At 49.0% G+C, this 13,388-nt stretch overlaps 6 protein-coding genes across 7 annotated transcripts; 2 read left to right on the forward strand and 4 right to left on the reverse strand.

The window, feature by feature from the left end:
• Positions 1-39: 39 nt before the first annotated feature.
• FOIG_04909 (uncharacterized protein) lies at positions 40-1,434 on the forward strand. The gene is made up of 3 exons (XM_031203238.1): positions 40-482; positions 534-1,147; positions 1,202-1,434. Exons 1-3 carry the CDS (start codon positions 206-208, stop codon positions 1,211-1,213), a joined length of 903 nt encoding a protein of 300 aa, XP_031066817.1. The 5' UTR covers positions 40-205; the 3' UTR covers positions 1,214-1,434.
• FOIG_04910 (uncharacterized protein) lies at positions 1,357-2,539 on the reverse strand. 2 transcript variants are annotated; one of them, XM_031203240.1, is made up of 3 exons: positions 2,420-2,539; positions 2,238-2,371; positions 1,357-2,184 (listed from the first exon to the last, which is right to left on the reverse strand). In XM_031203240.1, the coding sequence occupies exons 1-3, from the start codon at positions 2,421-2,423 to the stop codon at positions 1,450-1,452; spliced, it is 873 nt and encodes a 290-aa protein (XP_031066819.1). In that variant the 5' UTR covers positions 2,424-2,539; the 3' UTR covers positions 1,357-1,449. The 2 variants fall into 2 exon arrangements, with proteins under 2 accessions (XP_031066819.1, XP_031066818.1); XM_031203239.1 differs by having other exon boundaries at positions 2,238-2,539.
• A 170-nt stretch (positions 2,540-2,709) lies between these two features.
• Positions 2,710-5,714, forward strand: FOIG_04911 (uncharacterized protein). Its single transcript, XM_031203241.1, has 5 exons — positions 2,710-2,889; positions 2,944-2,998; positions 3,055-3,449; positions 3,498-4,231; positions 4,280-5,714. The coding sequence occupies exons 1-5, from the start codon at positions 2,799-2,801 to the stop codon at positions 5,546-5,548; spliced, it is 2,544 nt and encodes an 847-aa protein (XP_031066820.1). The 5' UTR covers positions 2,710-2,798; the 3' UTR covers positions 5,549-5,714.
• Positions 5,715-5,806: 92 nt separating this feature from the next.
• Positions 5,807-6,877, reverse strand: FOIG_04912 (uncharacterized protein). Its single transcript, XM_031203242.1, has 3 exons — positions 6,217-6,877; positions 6,004-6,162; positions 5,807-5,954 (listed from the first exon to the last, which is right to left on the reverse strand). The coding sequence occupies exons 1-3, from the start codon at positions 6,374-6,376 to the stop codon at positions 5,941-5,943; spliced, it is 333 nt and encodes a 110-aa protein (XP_031066821.1). The 5' UTR covers positions 6,377-6,877; the 3' UTR covers positions 5,807-5,940.
• Positions 6,878-6,907: 30 nt separating this feature from the next.
• Positions 6,908-9,093, reverse strand: FOIG_04913 (uncharacterized protein). The gene is made up of 5 exons (XM_031203243.1): positions 8,870-9,093; positions 8,591-8,820; positions 8,287-8,538; positions 7,444-8,229; positions 6,908-7,392 (listed from the first exon to the last, which is right to left on the reverse strand). The coding sequence occupies exons 1-5, from the start codon at positions 8,949-8,951 to the stop codon at positions 7,144-7,146; spliced, it is 1,599 nt and encodes a 532-aa protein (XP_031066822.1). The 5' UTR covers positions 8,952-9,093; the 3' UTR covers positions 6,908-7,143.
• Positions 9,094-10,692: 1,599 nt separating this feature from the next.
• On the reverse strand, positions 10,693-13,283 carry FOIG_04914 (uncharacterized protein; the record flags this gene model as incomplete). The annotated part of the gene is made up of 5 exons (XM_031203244.1): positions 10,693-11,879; positions 11,954-12,182; positions 12,461-12,709; positions 12,756-12,811; positions 12,862-13,283. The coding sequence occupies 5 exons, from the start codon at positions 13,281-13,283 to the stop codon at positions 10,760-10,762; spliced, it is 2,076 nt and encodes a 691-aa protein (XP_031066823.1). The 3' UTR covers positions 10,693-10,759.
• Between the last annotated feature and the right edge of the window lie 105 nt (positions 13,284-13,388).

The following is a 13,388-nucleotide window of genomic DNA, read 5'->3' on the forward strand; positions in this document are numbered from 1 at the left end:
AATTTGGAGTCGAGACATCATGAGGGCGTTAGCGCGAAGGGACAGATGTTGAGTGCGGCGTGTGTAAGTATATCTAACATGCACTCCTGATTCCTGATAATCAATTGCACATATCATCACGGGCTGAATCATCTCATACTTCCACTGAAGCACTCTCAACCTTTACTTGATTCTCTTCAGGAAAGTCTCCGTTTCTTTGTTCACAATGTTCTTCTCTACTGCCCTTCCTCTATTGGCCGCTGGCCTAGCTTCCGCTGCTCCTGTCATCGAGAAGCGTGCTTCCGGACTCAACGACGGAGTCATTCTCAACTACGCTCTTACTCTTGAGCATCTTGAAGATAACTTCTATCGTCAAGGTCTTTCCAACTTTACTGAGCAAGACTTTGCGGATGCTGGTTACGACTCTACCTTTTACAACAACATCAAGAAGGTCTCCTCTGATGAGACTGCTCATGTTGACTTTATCACCAAGGCTCTCAAGGGTACGTTTGATACACAATGCACAAAGTGACTGGTTGTACTAACATACTTAGCTGCTGGTGTCACACCCGTCCAGGAGTGCACGTACTCCTTCGGCGTTACAGATGTCAAGTCCTTCCTCGCAACCGCCTCCGTCCTCGAGGGCGTCGGCGTCTCAGCTTATCTCGGCGCCGCAGCCGACATCATGAGCAAGACGTACCTCACCGCGGCCGGATCCATCCTCACCGTCGAGGCCCGTCACTCATCCTACATCCGGGGTGCGCTCAAGCAAGTCCCCTTTGCCCAGCCCTTCGATGCTCCTCTGAGCTACAACGAGGTGTACTCTCTTGCCTCGGGCTTCATCACCGGTTGTCCCAAGGAGAACCCTGCTCTTCCTGTCAAGGCCTTCCCTGCTTTGGCTGCTGCTGCTTCGGGTAGTGCGATCAAGACTGGCGATACTGTTACTCTTCAGACACCTGGGTATACCCTCGAGGGCGCTAAGGGCCAGAGTGTCTATGCTGCCTTCATCGCTGTTACCGGTCCTACGTTTGTTGAGGCCAAGGCTGTTGATGGTGGCTTCTCTGTTGAGATTCCCGAGGGCTTTGCTGGACAGACTTATGTTGTCCTTACTGGCTGCAAGGATGTCGTCTCTGATGACACCGTCGCTGCTGGACCTGCCATCATTGAGGTGAGTTGATACAATTAACAGCGAAGTAATCACAAGTAACTAATCTCTATACAGATCTCCAGCTAAGTCTGTTATGCTCCGATGGTACTCTTGAAGTTTGATATGGCCTGCAGAGGAATGATAATGGCTCGTGCTAGAAATAGCAATCTAATAAGGACGATTCTACATGTACATAATTAATTGCGTCGCTGAAGGAATTTGAGTACACGTCTCGGCACAAACATTTCAATCAATTAGCCTCTTATTTATTGCACGCTGTATATCAAGAGTTCTTCTAACAATCTGACCTGAACCAAATCTCCTCATGCTGCCGCTGTCGCAAGAGTCCTCGGCCATGATCCAAAAGTAAACTGACTGTTACACATATTCGTCAACTCCCAAGTCTCAGCCTTGAGCTCACCATAAACACCCTCATCCTCCTCATCACCAAACACACCCGCCACGAACAGAGCTGACATGAAGTGATCATCCGTGGCATGAGCGTCTCTATAAAGAGGGTGCTTCATCAACCTCGTCATCGCGCGTCTCAATCTCGGTCCGCTATTGTTCTTGATAACATCCTCAACAGCCTGTCTAAACTCGAGGGCCCAAGCCTCGGGTGGCTTCTCTTGCGCAAAGTTATCGGAGTAGTATAAAATGGGCGCCCAGATATTGCGGTATAGGTTATGTACTGCACCGCCAGAGCCGATTATGAGATAATTTTCTTTTCGAAGAGGGCGGAGAGTCTCGCCGACGCGCATGTGGTAGTGAGGATCGAAGCGCGCGTTCATGGAGATGAGTGTTGTTGGTGGGCAGCCGTTGGGAAACATGCGGACGAGGATGAGATATGTATCGTGGATCCAATCAAACTCGGTATTTCCAGAAGCGTTGAAGCCGGCGTCTTTGAGGAGGGAAATACATCGTTCGCCGGTCTCGAGATCGGGGTTGAGTTCGTAGTCGACGTATTTTGATGGGTGGACGTATGCGACGGGTGATTTGCCTGGTTTGGGGTTCATGGCGACTTGCATGCGATCGCCTTCAGCGTCCCAATGAGCGCCCTATCAATGCCAATTAGTCAATTGATTACTGTCGGAGTAGGTGGATGACATACCATCATGATAACACCCTTAATATTGTTGGCCAAGGCTTGGTCACCGGCCTTCTTCCAGTAATCGGCAGACTCGGAGTCTTCTCCCAGCATCATGGTCGAGCCATGGGAGAAGAAGTGAACTGGTGATAGATTGGCTTTCATGATGTCAATAATTTTGTCCAGAACCGATCAAAAGAACATACCCATTCTGGGACAAGTGTCAGTTATCTATATATTTATTGAAGCTGCCATAAATTAATTGCCGAGATTACAAGTATAGGGTGATTAAATCTCCATCGGGATGTGGAGGAGATCCCTACCCCCCAATTTTCGTATCCCCCTCAAATCACGACCCTTCCAATACAACACCAAACCATCCCGGATCTAGCATCGCTCCCCCCGAACGTAGCCGCCCCCGCAAAATGAAACCTTAGATTCCCCCCGCGGATTCTTTGTCATGTCCGAGCCGAAGGGAAAAAACAACACGATTTCCCCCTGCTCCTCACGTTCTCTCTCTTCCTCCTCCACGTCCCGATTGCCCATCTCGCTCCCCACTTGCACGACGAGTCTCACTCTCTCACTATGTCGACGACTCAACCTGGCATGTTCCAGTGCGGTTCATGCAAGAAGAATTATAAGCGCCTTGATCATCTAGCGCGTCACGTGCGATCCCGTATGTTTGCATCTTCCATCATTGACTTGACTCATTGTTGCTTACTTGTGCTAGATACACAGACCAAACCCTACAAGTGCCATGTTTGTCCAAAGGCCTTCACAAGACCGTTAGTCTAACGCCGCGTGTTACCGTCCCTTCGCTTACTAACTGTGCTGTGTGAAGCGACCTTCTGAAGAGACATGTTGCTGGTCATGGCTCGCAGGCTGGGGATAGTTCTGTAGCTGAACAACCGCGTTACATGCCAGGTAGAGTCGGTAAGGCTTGCAAGGCATGTTCTACCAATCACCTGCGTTGCAGTGATGAGAAACCCTGTCGTCGATGTCAAGAGAAAGGTATTGAGTGCAAGTGGAACGACTCCATGGAGCTGGACTCGGACTTTCAGTCTGAGGAGCAGCAGCAGGATGAGGCTATCTTCTCCCAAGATGATGGCTCATCGTCCATGGCTGCGTTCCCTGATCATAATAGTATTGGGTCAACGTCGGCGTCGTCTGTCATGGAGCAGCCCTCACTGGACATGCTCACGCCGCAAACATCACATAGCCTCTTCCAGAATCTTGGTAAGTCTCCAAGGCACCGCATCCAAGTATGAGGCTTACGGTGGCTAGACCCCTCTATGAACGCCAACATTGATCCCCTCTTCTTCCCTCTCCCCGATCTCAACCTTCTATCAGGAGGATGGGCTAATCCCAACGCCAACGATGTCGACATGTACACATATAATGAACTCGATGACATTGACCTCCGGTTCCTCGACTCATACAACACAAGCATCCCTTTCGAAGTCAGAAGTATACAGCCTACACCTCGAGGGGCTCAAACACCACGCGCCGCATCGCATACCGACCCCGGTGAACCCGCTGCGATGTGTACTGAGGCCTTTCAGAACTCTCACTGGAAGTTTCGACCAAACGCCAAAGACCATGCTGGCGCCGAGGAGCATAACCTCTCCCTTCCCGCTACAGACTCTGCTTACCCTTCGCCTGAGTCTGGTGTCGCCTTGGATTCAAACACAAGAGTCACTTCAGCCAAGCTAGAAGGGCCAGCTCGCGACAGGATACTCATGATGGTCGTCAATAGTTGTCGTTCAGATCATTTGTCAAAAGCCGTGGCGTCCTTTCCCTCTGCCGAGCTGTTGGACACATTACTTCAGTACTACCTCACTTCTCCTGTCACGCATGCCACATCATTCATCCACGCCGCCTCTTTTAACCCCAACCAGAAGAGACCGGAGCTAGTCGCTGCCATGGCAGCGTGTGGAGCCGTCTTGACTTCCGACCCTGCTTTGTCAAAGCTTGGCTATGCTATACAGGAATGCTTGAGGATAGCTGTCGCCAAACATGTAAGTCCTTTTAACCTCAATGCAAGTTGCAGACTAACATGTGGCTAGTGGGAACAAGATAACACTCTCGTCCGTGATCTTCAGCTCACTCAAGCCTTCGTCATCACCCTCGAGATGGGTATATGGAGCGGTCTTCCCCGCAAAGTCGAGATCGCAGAGAGCTTCTTCAACCCCGTACTGACCATGATGCGCCGCGATGGAAAGTTCAAGCGATCAGTGTACTCCCAGAGCAAGACCATGCAATCTCCAGGTCTAGTCTCTCAGGAAGACTGGCTTCAATGGGTAGAGGATGAGTCCTTCAAGAGGCTTGCTTTCAGGATGCTATCTCATGATGCCAACACTTCCACGGCGCTGCTGGTCAGCCCTTCAGTGTCGTATGCCGAGGTCCTTCTTCCTTTCCCAGAGCATGCGGACTTGTGGACTGCTGCATCGCCGGAACAGTGGAACTCGCTCAAGTCCTCGCGCCAACAAAATGAACCGCTTTTTGTTGCTGATGTCATTGATGATCCTGATATTCTCAACAACCATACTGACTCGGTGGACTCATATGTCGCGATTCTGGCGGTCCTCTCTTGTACATGGACTATGTGCTGGGAATATCTCCAGCTCTCATCCCTCCAACGTTCACGACCCCGACGCTGGAATACTCTAGTCACAGAGATGCGGAAAGACGAACTACTCAAGCTGCTTGGACACCTGAAACTGAGTCTATCCGTCGACTCTTCGGCAGACCCCGAGATCCAAATGCGCCTGGAACTCGCCCTTCTCCATCTCCAAATGCCTTTCGAAGACATCCAGATATTTGCAGGCATGGAAGGTCCCGAACGAGCACGCGCAGTCTATCCCACCGTCCGCGACTGGGTAAAAAGCGAAGCAGCCCGCCATACAATCTTCCACGCTGCTCAAATAATGCACATCGCCAAACACTCACCCCGCGGTTCAATGCGCGGCCCGATGGCCATAATCCTGTACCACGCGAGTCTCGCATTCTGGGTGTATGGTCTGTTATCCGACCAGTCCAGCCTCTCCCGAGCACTTGGTCAGAATGTTTACTTAGACGAAGCAGATAGTATAGCGTTGCAAAGATTCAAAGGTTTTGGGCAAGGCCAGCCTTGTATACGGTGGAGAACGGAGATTCAGGGGGAGGGGGAGGTTGTGATTAGTGTGCCGCTTTCTCAGCCTGATAAGGTCATGGAGGCGGTCATGGGGATTGTGAGGAGTAATTTTGCGGGGATGCCGGTGCCGCATCTTACGGAGAAGTTGGTGCAGCTTATGGCGGAGTTGGAGAACTCGGCAAAGAGGAAGTTGGATGCTTGATACCCGGGTCTGATGGTTAATATGTATTAATATCGTGTCTAAAGGCCAGGACGGATAATGCTACGCAGATGCTGCCTTTCTCCTCTTACTTGGCATGATTTCTTTGAAGTGCTGGAGTGCAAGGTAGTAGACCTTCAGATTGAATTTGTTGGTTGAAACTTGTGAGAACATTACTCGTTTGACTGAAATGGGGTCCAATAGCACGGCTGGACGGCACTCCGAGCAATACTTTGTTACACAGTCACGCTACACGTAACGGGCTTGGAGTTTGTTGACATTCACATCTCAGCTCTGTATTCACCAGAATATAGGGAACAAATGGTTGGTAATTTTACTTTATTTGTTTGACTGTGTTTCCGCCTGAATCCTACCCTCAAAGTCCATAACTTCGCTTACTGGGGAGGGACTAATCACTGTTAGCAGATATCTAAAACCTGAACATTATCAAGACTCACCGTAGACAAGAGTGCCGTTGTCGTTGCCAATGCACTCAGCGAGGTTGACGTTAGCCTCAACAGGATCTCCGTCAACGGGGTTGAGGAGAGCGCGGAGGACAGGAACGTTGTCATCGCCCTCAAGTTCGAAGGTGATGTCGGAAGCAGAGCCAGAGAAGCCTTGAAGTAATCGTTAGTAGGTCAAACATATACTTTGAATATTCGTTGACTTACCCTCGCCACCCCAGTAGAAAGCACCGTCGTTGTTGCCGATGTAGTAGTCGAGATCAAGACGAGACTCTTGAGGTTCACCATCAGCATCGTTGCACTGAGCGACGAGGATGTGACCGTCCTCAAGCTCGATGTCAGAAGAGCTCTCGTGGAAGTTGACCATTTTGGCTGATTTGAATGTGAATGAAGTAAAGAAGTGTGATTTGAAGTTGTAGATGCAGAAGTCAAGTCAAAGAGTTAAGGACTATATATATCATTGACAGTGATTCACGAGAGGCCTCGCGCATGCACCTCCGCACAAAGCCAAGACCCTCCAAGACCGAGTGAACCGCGAGAAAACGATTTTGAAGCTGCCACGACTGCAATGCACATGCAATGCAGAGTAAGAGTCCACTTCTTACAAGGACCCCTGAATATCCATCTCCATCCAAAAGCGCGCGGTTGACGAGACCCCACTAAGGCGCATACACGGCTCGGCACGACGGGTATTGGATAACAGATACTGTTTGACTAAGGAGGCCTCTTTCTAAAGGAATCTCGCAGTGATGAAACGTGTTTCACAACATTATAGGACTTTTGCTGGTGGTGGTGGTGAGCTTACTGTGCTGTAGGGAGGAGTTGTTAGGGGGGCTGTGCGGTGAGCAGAGAGGGTCTTGGCGGTGGGACGCAATCCAATTATCGATAAACCCTTGGCATCAAGAAAGTCTTGGCTTGAGGGGCGCCGATTACCGTGGACCGGGTAGGTACTTGTGTATGACAATAAATATGAGACCACTTTTATGTTGACAATATTACGAGAGGGCAAATAGACACGAGAGCCCAGGTGGGTCTGGATGGAGATATTATTTCGGTCAATTTGTGATAAGATAACCACAGAGTACTCACTCATTCCATCATGACGACTAAAGGCAAACCATCTGGCAACATAACCTAGTAACCCTGCCATCGAAGAACCTGTTCTGCTGTAGCAATCCTCATACGCTTTCCAAACATCCAGAGAGGAACAGTCAACAACGAGAAAAGACCCATCAGCAGTCCGAAAATACCAAATGGCTCAGCTGCTCCCTTCTGGTGAACCCAGTCAGCCACGAAGAAGGTCCATGCAAAGGCGATGATGGAACGGAGAATGGTGACCATGGTGAAGCAATCGGCTGCCAACGAGTGATAAGAGTCGATCAACTACGAAGGATTAGTATAAATGACGAGGTTGATGATGGTTTGGAGACTTACGTAGTTGAATCCAACAGATGGAACTTGCATCAGACCAAAAGTGAGCATTCCATATCCGACTTGAAGTCCAACCCAGGCATGACCACCAGGGTTCTTGGCGCAGAATCCAAACACCAACAAACCTCCGGTAGCGATGAAAAGAGGGAAGAAGAGAGTCGGCAATCGGTCCTCAGATTCAGCGACACCATTTCGTGTCTTGCTGGCCTTCTTGACAAGTCTGCCATCAGCAAGCATGAAAGTGTAGATATATCCAATGACACCGCCGATGACAGCACCAATGTTGATAAGACCAGCGTTAGCCTTCCAGAGATAAGGTGGGCTCGCCATGAGTTGGGGTCCGATTGTAGAAATTGTGACGATACCGCCGACGAGGCCAGCGTAGTGAAGCATCACCACCCAAGTACCAGGAAAAGCGAGAGTCTTCCACGGCTGGATGAATTGCCTCAGAAGACTTCCTCGAGGCTTGATGAAGCCCAGAGACTGAACATAGGTGAAAGAGGAGTAAGAAGTTTGCTGCTCACCCACGCTGACAGACTGCTTGTCCTCGACGTGTTCGTTGTTGCCAAACTGAGCATTCTTCTCAGCCTCGGGGTTTGTGACGCCTTCGACTGGTGCACTTCGCGTATACAGGGTCTCGGGGACGAAGAAGATGACGCCGACTAGGCAAGCGGCTGATAGAGCGAGACAGACCCAGAAGATCATCTTCCAGCCTTGCTCGAACACGATGTAACCTCCGGAGATACCACCTGCGAGGGGTCCGACGACAAGCATGATGGTGTAGACGGCCTAGTCACAGTATGTCAGCAACCGGCGGTCGGTCTTGGTGTTAGAAGGGTTGAATACCATGGCTCGTCCACGCTGGTGAATAGGAAACATATCTCCAATAAGCGCGGGAGCAACTGTATCTGCTGCAGCGCCTCCAATGCCTTGGAAAGCACGAGCAGCAAGAAGAGAGTCATATGAAGTCGCAAGTGCACACCACAGCGTGCTGAATGTGAGGAGCGTCGTGGCGAGAATGAGAACTGGTCGTCGTCCCATCCAGTTGGACATGGGAACCCACCAGATGTTGGCCGCACCGAGGAAGAGGATATGGATCTGCATTTCATCAGCATACGCTCCAAGCGGTACTGGAGTGGTAAAAACTTACAGCAATCAAGATAGAGAGCTGAGAGAGAGACCTCGGATCCTTCGGAAAGATCATAGGCCATAGCTGAAACGCAGGTGCGATAATACCACTCGTGTAATTCGCGGTAAAGGCATAAAGCGACGCGACGCTCAGTGCAGCGATTTTATGCCACCTCGGAAAATTGAGAGGATCTCGAGGATCATCCGTAGCATGTATGCTAATAACCGCATGGCTCGCGTCTTCCTGCTCCCCTTTTCACCGTTAGTCTCACTTTTTTCACGCGTTGGGAGAAAATCTCACGATGAATCTGGACTGTGCCAGGAGGCGTTGCAGCCTCGACTTCATGCAAAGACAACGCAAAGGCTTCCTTGAAAGAGACCATCTTGAGTGTTGCAGTTAGGGGTGATGTTTTTGCAATTTTGTATCGTAGGCCATGGCCAATTAAGTACTCCTCAATGCCCCCCTCTCTCCTCGCTCTCTCTCCTCCACGTTACCCCGGATTACCCCATGGGCTGTAAAGTCTGTAACCGAGATGCAATCTAGATCACTGGGGTAATTGCCGCACGAACCAACCAGATAGATCAGATACTTTGGTGGCGTTACAGACTTGACTTGTTCTGGGAGTGTCAGTTGGCGATGGGGTCGGGTTGTCCTCCACTTTCCCGGTGGTCCTCTCGGGACGTGGGATAGTTACAAATCATTATCAATGAGGGGGAATCGCGTATTTGGACTCACATGCCAGTAATTAACCAGCTTTAAACCCTTGAATAAATCTTGAATCGAATACCAAAGCAAGGCTGGATGATATGACTTGTGTATATGACTCGACAGCCACGGTTCTTGTGGTCTGTGTCTCTGGCTGTTATGGCGCATCAGGAAAAGGGTTCCTTGATTTGCCACAATTGCCAAATGCCAGCGTAGATACTTCTCTCATCATGTACAAATATGTAGAAAAGACGGGCGAGCTAACCAAAAATTGGTGTCGCAACATCTGTCTGCTGCATGTTCCTGTATATTTTGAACCGGCCTTGCCAACTCATCTTTTGTGCAGCCACAGAGAGTCTGGTCGACGGGATCACTAGCGTTAAGCTGCCGGCCGGGGAATGAAGCGCCTTAGACATGGTGATATGAGGAAAGGAGTATTGGTATTGGATATCCTTCGTATCTTGAGGTCAAGGTAGATCGTGCAACGCCCTGTGCATCTGGCGTTTTAACTGGGTGTTGTCCCAGGCTTTCTAAGTTCTGTAGTGATTCATGGCCAGAGTATCGGGTTGCCAGGTATTGAGTTCGCCAATAGCTGTTGGCCAATCTCCCTTCATAGGCGTTTGCCGTGAAAAACCCCATGCTATTGTTTCAACCTATCCTTTGCTTCCTCCTCACCCAAACCTCTTTATCGGTCGATAATTTCTCTTTCTCGTTTGTATCGGTGGATTCCGTTTCTTTTATATCCCTGATTTCGACCTCCCAGGTCTTGAGTCTGTAACTGCCTCGATCTGACATGCCTGTGAACAAATCAAAGGACCAGCCGTGATTTGGACACAGCACTCCAGCGCTAAGTACAACGCCAAAGTCTTCAATATCGAACGGTGTCCCTTTTGAAAGAGGGTATTGGCTATGCGGGCATGACTAGGCAGACACCCTGGTTAGCCCCTGCAAACACTTTGCTTGTGGACATTTGCTCACATGGTCGATTGCATGAAATTTGCCTTTGTATTGAAACACAAGCACCTGATCAACAAGTGATTCCCATGAGGAATCATCGCCAACAGGAACTTCTTTTGACGAGGATGCATCCTCCTGCGGTATGTGAAAGGCTTTGCAGCCTGGTGTTGATTTTGCGTTACACAAGCGGTGTTTTGCCAAGTTGCCTGCATCATCGTCTACATCAGGAAATGACGATGTACGGCCCACAAACGTCCATTGAGCTCCTTGCCGGGAAAATGGGTTGAAGAAATTCATTTTTATAGAGATACTTTGTCGCTCAGCGATTTTGCTCCGAGTCAGAAGTCGAAAAATTGCTCTTATCATGGCGCGGAGCAAATTCCTCTAGAGCATGTGACATGTCACGTGGACGGAATGCATCTATTAACGGAACAGACAGTCTGCAAATACTGTCTAATGACTGAAATATCGATACGATAGTAACCTTGATACGTAGCTCTATCATTAGATATTAGTGTAATCTCGTATTTAGCCCAACTGACGCCCAAGCATATGGAAAGAGTGAGAAAGCTCTTCATCGTCAAGAAAGATCTGCCGCGACTGCACTATCTCCCAGACCGCTCCATCCAAGGTATTCTCACATAAACCATTCCCGGCTTCTTCCAACTCCTCTTCAGATTCTTCGATAAATGTAACTGTCACTTTTGTATCAAGAAGCTCTTGTATCTGTCTCCCGTTAAGCAGCCTCCTGATCATGGGCGTAAGCTCCGTGCCATTCCAAAGCAAGTGGAGATTCATCAGTGCCGCAGCTGTACCATAGCATATGTCTCCTGTTGCCGAGAAATGGATTCGAGCTGGGATGTGTCTTAGAAAGTAACACTTAGAGCCTTCGTCGCCCTGGACAATCTTGGACTGGATGGCTTCGAAGCGCGAATAGTGTGGTGAGGAAGGATTGATATAACGTATGAAAAGGCCTTGAAGATCGGTTTCTGCCAGGATATCATATAGATACAAGGCGCAGCCGAGTGTCAGACAATATGCTTCGCGGTCGTGAATCCAATCAGTGTTTGTCCCCTTCGGATCAGCTGCTACGGCTTGTTTCAGGACACTCTTTGCGAATTTCAATCGAATTAGCTCGGGGGACATAGCGAAAAAGGCGAAGTTAGGTTGAAAGACATGTGGTGATACCAGAAACTCCAGGACTGTGTAGTGAGCAAGAGACACGTAGAGATCCTCGCCGTCAGTTGCTTCTCTAGCCTGTAATCCAGGAGATTCTTCTAACCAGCTATCGAAGATATCTCCAGGAACATATCGAACTGTTATGAGACAGCTGCATATCTCCTTTAAATATTCAAGGTCAATAATGGGCTTTTGACCTTTGGTTTCTGATCCGAAATGTTCATATGTGACTGCTGACAGAAGCAAATTCGCATTCACACCAACGTGATAAATCCAAGCAGCCTGCGAATGGCCAATGATCCAAGTGAGAATACAACGAACGAGCGGTCTATCTTCTTCAGGGATTGCTTCGAAGATTCTGACGTAAGTTTCACTCAGATCTTTAGGTAGGTTGGAAAGGAGTTGCTGGAGTTTCGACTGGTCGCGAAGTCGCTCTATAGCTTGAATTTGACATTCAGCCCATCGAAACCTTGTAACTTTAAGTTAGCACAGTTGGAAGAAAGTTACTTCTTTAATCGTCTCCTGGTGAAAGGGAGTTCTCACATTCCTTGGGCCATGGCAGCCAGAACTTCCTCAATTTCGTCGAATCGCGCGTGCCATCTCTTCAGTCGATTACTAGATCTGAGTCTGGAGTGCACAAATCTTCGAATATCAGCATCGACCATTGGGTTTGACATTGATATGCTTGTTGATATCTGAGCCAATGATTGTTCTATGTCGAAGTATTGCCGGCTTGTCGCTAATATCCTGATCTTTTCAAAACGCTTATCGACTGTTATTGTCTGAATCAGCAACAAAAGATCCTCTCGTGGAGTACTCTCGTCAACCGCATCGATGATTATATACAAGACGTCAAGTTTATTCACCACAATTTCCAATATTTCTTTAAGTCCGTGGTGGTAGGTTCGCAGCCATGGTCGTGAAGTCGTTTTAACTCAGATGGTATCCAGCTAACTTGTCGGCATACATGGCCAATGATCCAGCTCAGGAATGGCACCGTTTCGTCCTGATTGTGAGAGTAATGACAGTAGTAGTAGCTGCAAACACTACCATTGGCCGGCTTGCATAGCATTTCCAGTTCTTCGATGACATATGATGCGAGAACTGTTTTTCCTGAACCAGGGAGTCCATGTATCCAAATGAGTCTAGTTTCAGAGGTCAGCGACAACCAAGCCTTCCACTGGGAAGAATTGGTGACCCATTCAGTCGTCAAAGGCTCATGTTTGTTGAATGCTATGTTGTGAAGAGATGATGGATTTGTTCGCTCAAACCATCGGATGATCTCCCGAGTTTCGGACTCTTTGAGTATGTCAGTTTATTCCAGGCATCAATCGAGATCACCAACCTGAGATGGTGCCTTGTGGCCTTTCGATCCCCATTCTGATTTCTTTCAGGTCCCGGCTGGACAAACTCCGTTAGCCTCGACTTCCTAGCGGTCCTTGCAGACTAACCTCATGTCACCAGACATGGCTAACAGTAAAGTAGCCTTATGGTGTGATATCTCGGCCAGCAGCTTTCTGACTTTTGATTGCTTCAGAGTCCATGCGAGGTCAGCTAACGTTATCTTACGCCTCTTGCCTGTCTGAGATTGGCCCATCGTTGGTGGGAGAAGAGCCTCGAGTGAAGCAAGACAGCTGTGGCAAGACTTGATAGGTCCATTTTGTTCGTGAAGATTTGGCATGAGGCTTGTGGCACTTGATTCGCCAATGCTGTCGATGATGGCTCTTAGCGACGTAGCCTCGCCCAATATCGTCTGGATGTCTCTGGGTGCATCTTCAACAGCCTCGATGTAGTGCTTGCATGTGCGAATGATGCGATCGGCGAGGCCAATGGATGCCAGCACGCTCGCCCCGATAGAGAGTGGATCAGTCATGGAAACTGCCTAAGGCTTATTTGTTGTAAACACAACACAGCAGATTATTTGGTGACGTTGGCAGAAACCTAGCTCGTACTCCCCTCTGATTAATCGCCGTGATCT

This window comes from Fusarium odoratissimum, assembly GCF_000260195.1.
Source record: "Fusarium odoratissimum NRRL 54006 unplaced genomic scaffold supercont1.6, whole genome shotgun sequence".
Classification (NCBI taxonomy): Eukaryota; Fungi; Ascomycota; class Sordariomycetes; order Hypocreales; family Nectriaceae; genus Fusarium; species Fusarium odoratissimum.

Excerpts from the sequence above, each read along its gene's own strand:
- FOIG_04911 (XM_031203241.1), top strand. The coding sequence starts at position 2,799 with ATGTCGACGACTCAACCTGGCATGTTCCAGTGCGGTTCATGCAAGAAG. Across the intron at positions 2,890-2,943 it reads AGCGCGTCACGTGCGATCCC|ATACACAGACCAAACCCTAC; the intron begins GTATGTTTGCAT and ends TACTTGTGCTAG. Across the intron at positions 2,999-3,054 it reads CCAAAGGCCTTCACAAGACC|CGACCTTCTGAAGAGACATG; the intron begins GTTAGTCTAACG and ends TGCTGTGTGAAG.
- FOIG_04912 (XM_031203242.1), bottom strand. The coding sequence starts at position 6,376 with ATGGTCAACTTCCACGAGAGCTCTTCTGACATCGAGCTTGAGGACGGT. Across the intron at positions 6,163-6,216 it reads TTTCTACTGGGGTGGCGAGG|GCTTCTCTGGCTCTGCTTCC; the intron begins GTAAGTCAACGA and ends GATTACTTCAAG.
- FOIG_04910 (XM_031203239.1), bottom strand. The coding sequence starts at position 2,378 with ATGAAAGCCAATCTATCACCAGTTCACTTCTTCTCCCATGGCTCGACC. Across the intron at positions 2,185-2,237 it reads TTAAGGGTGTTATCATGATG|GGCGCTCATTGGGACGCTGA; the intron begins GTATGTCATCCA and ends TGGCATTGATAG.
- FOIG_04909 (XM_031203238.1), top strand. The coding sequence starts at position 206 with ATGTTCTTCTCTACTGCCCTTCCTCTATTGGCCGCTGGCCTAGCTTCC. Across the intron at positions 483-533 it reads TATCACCAAGGCTCTCAAGG|CTGCTGGTGTCACACCCGTC; the intron begins GTACGTTTGATA and ends TAACATACTTAG.
- FOIG_04913 (XM_031203243.1), bottom strand. The coding sequence starts at position 8,951 with ATGGTCTCTTTCAAGGAAGCCTTTGCGTTGTCTTTGCATGAAGTCGAG. Across the intron at positions 8,539-8,590 it reads AGCTCTCTATCTTGATTGCT|ATCCATATCCTCTTCCTCGG; the intron begins GTAAGTTTTTAC and ends GATGAAATGCAG. Across the intron at positions 7,393-7,443 it reads CATCTGTTGGATTCAACTAC|TTGATCGACTCTTATCACTC; the intron begins GTAAGTCTCCAA and ends AATCCTTCGTAG.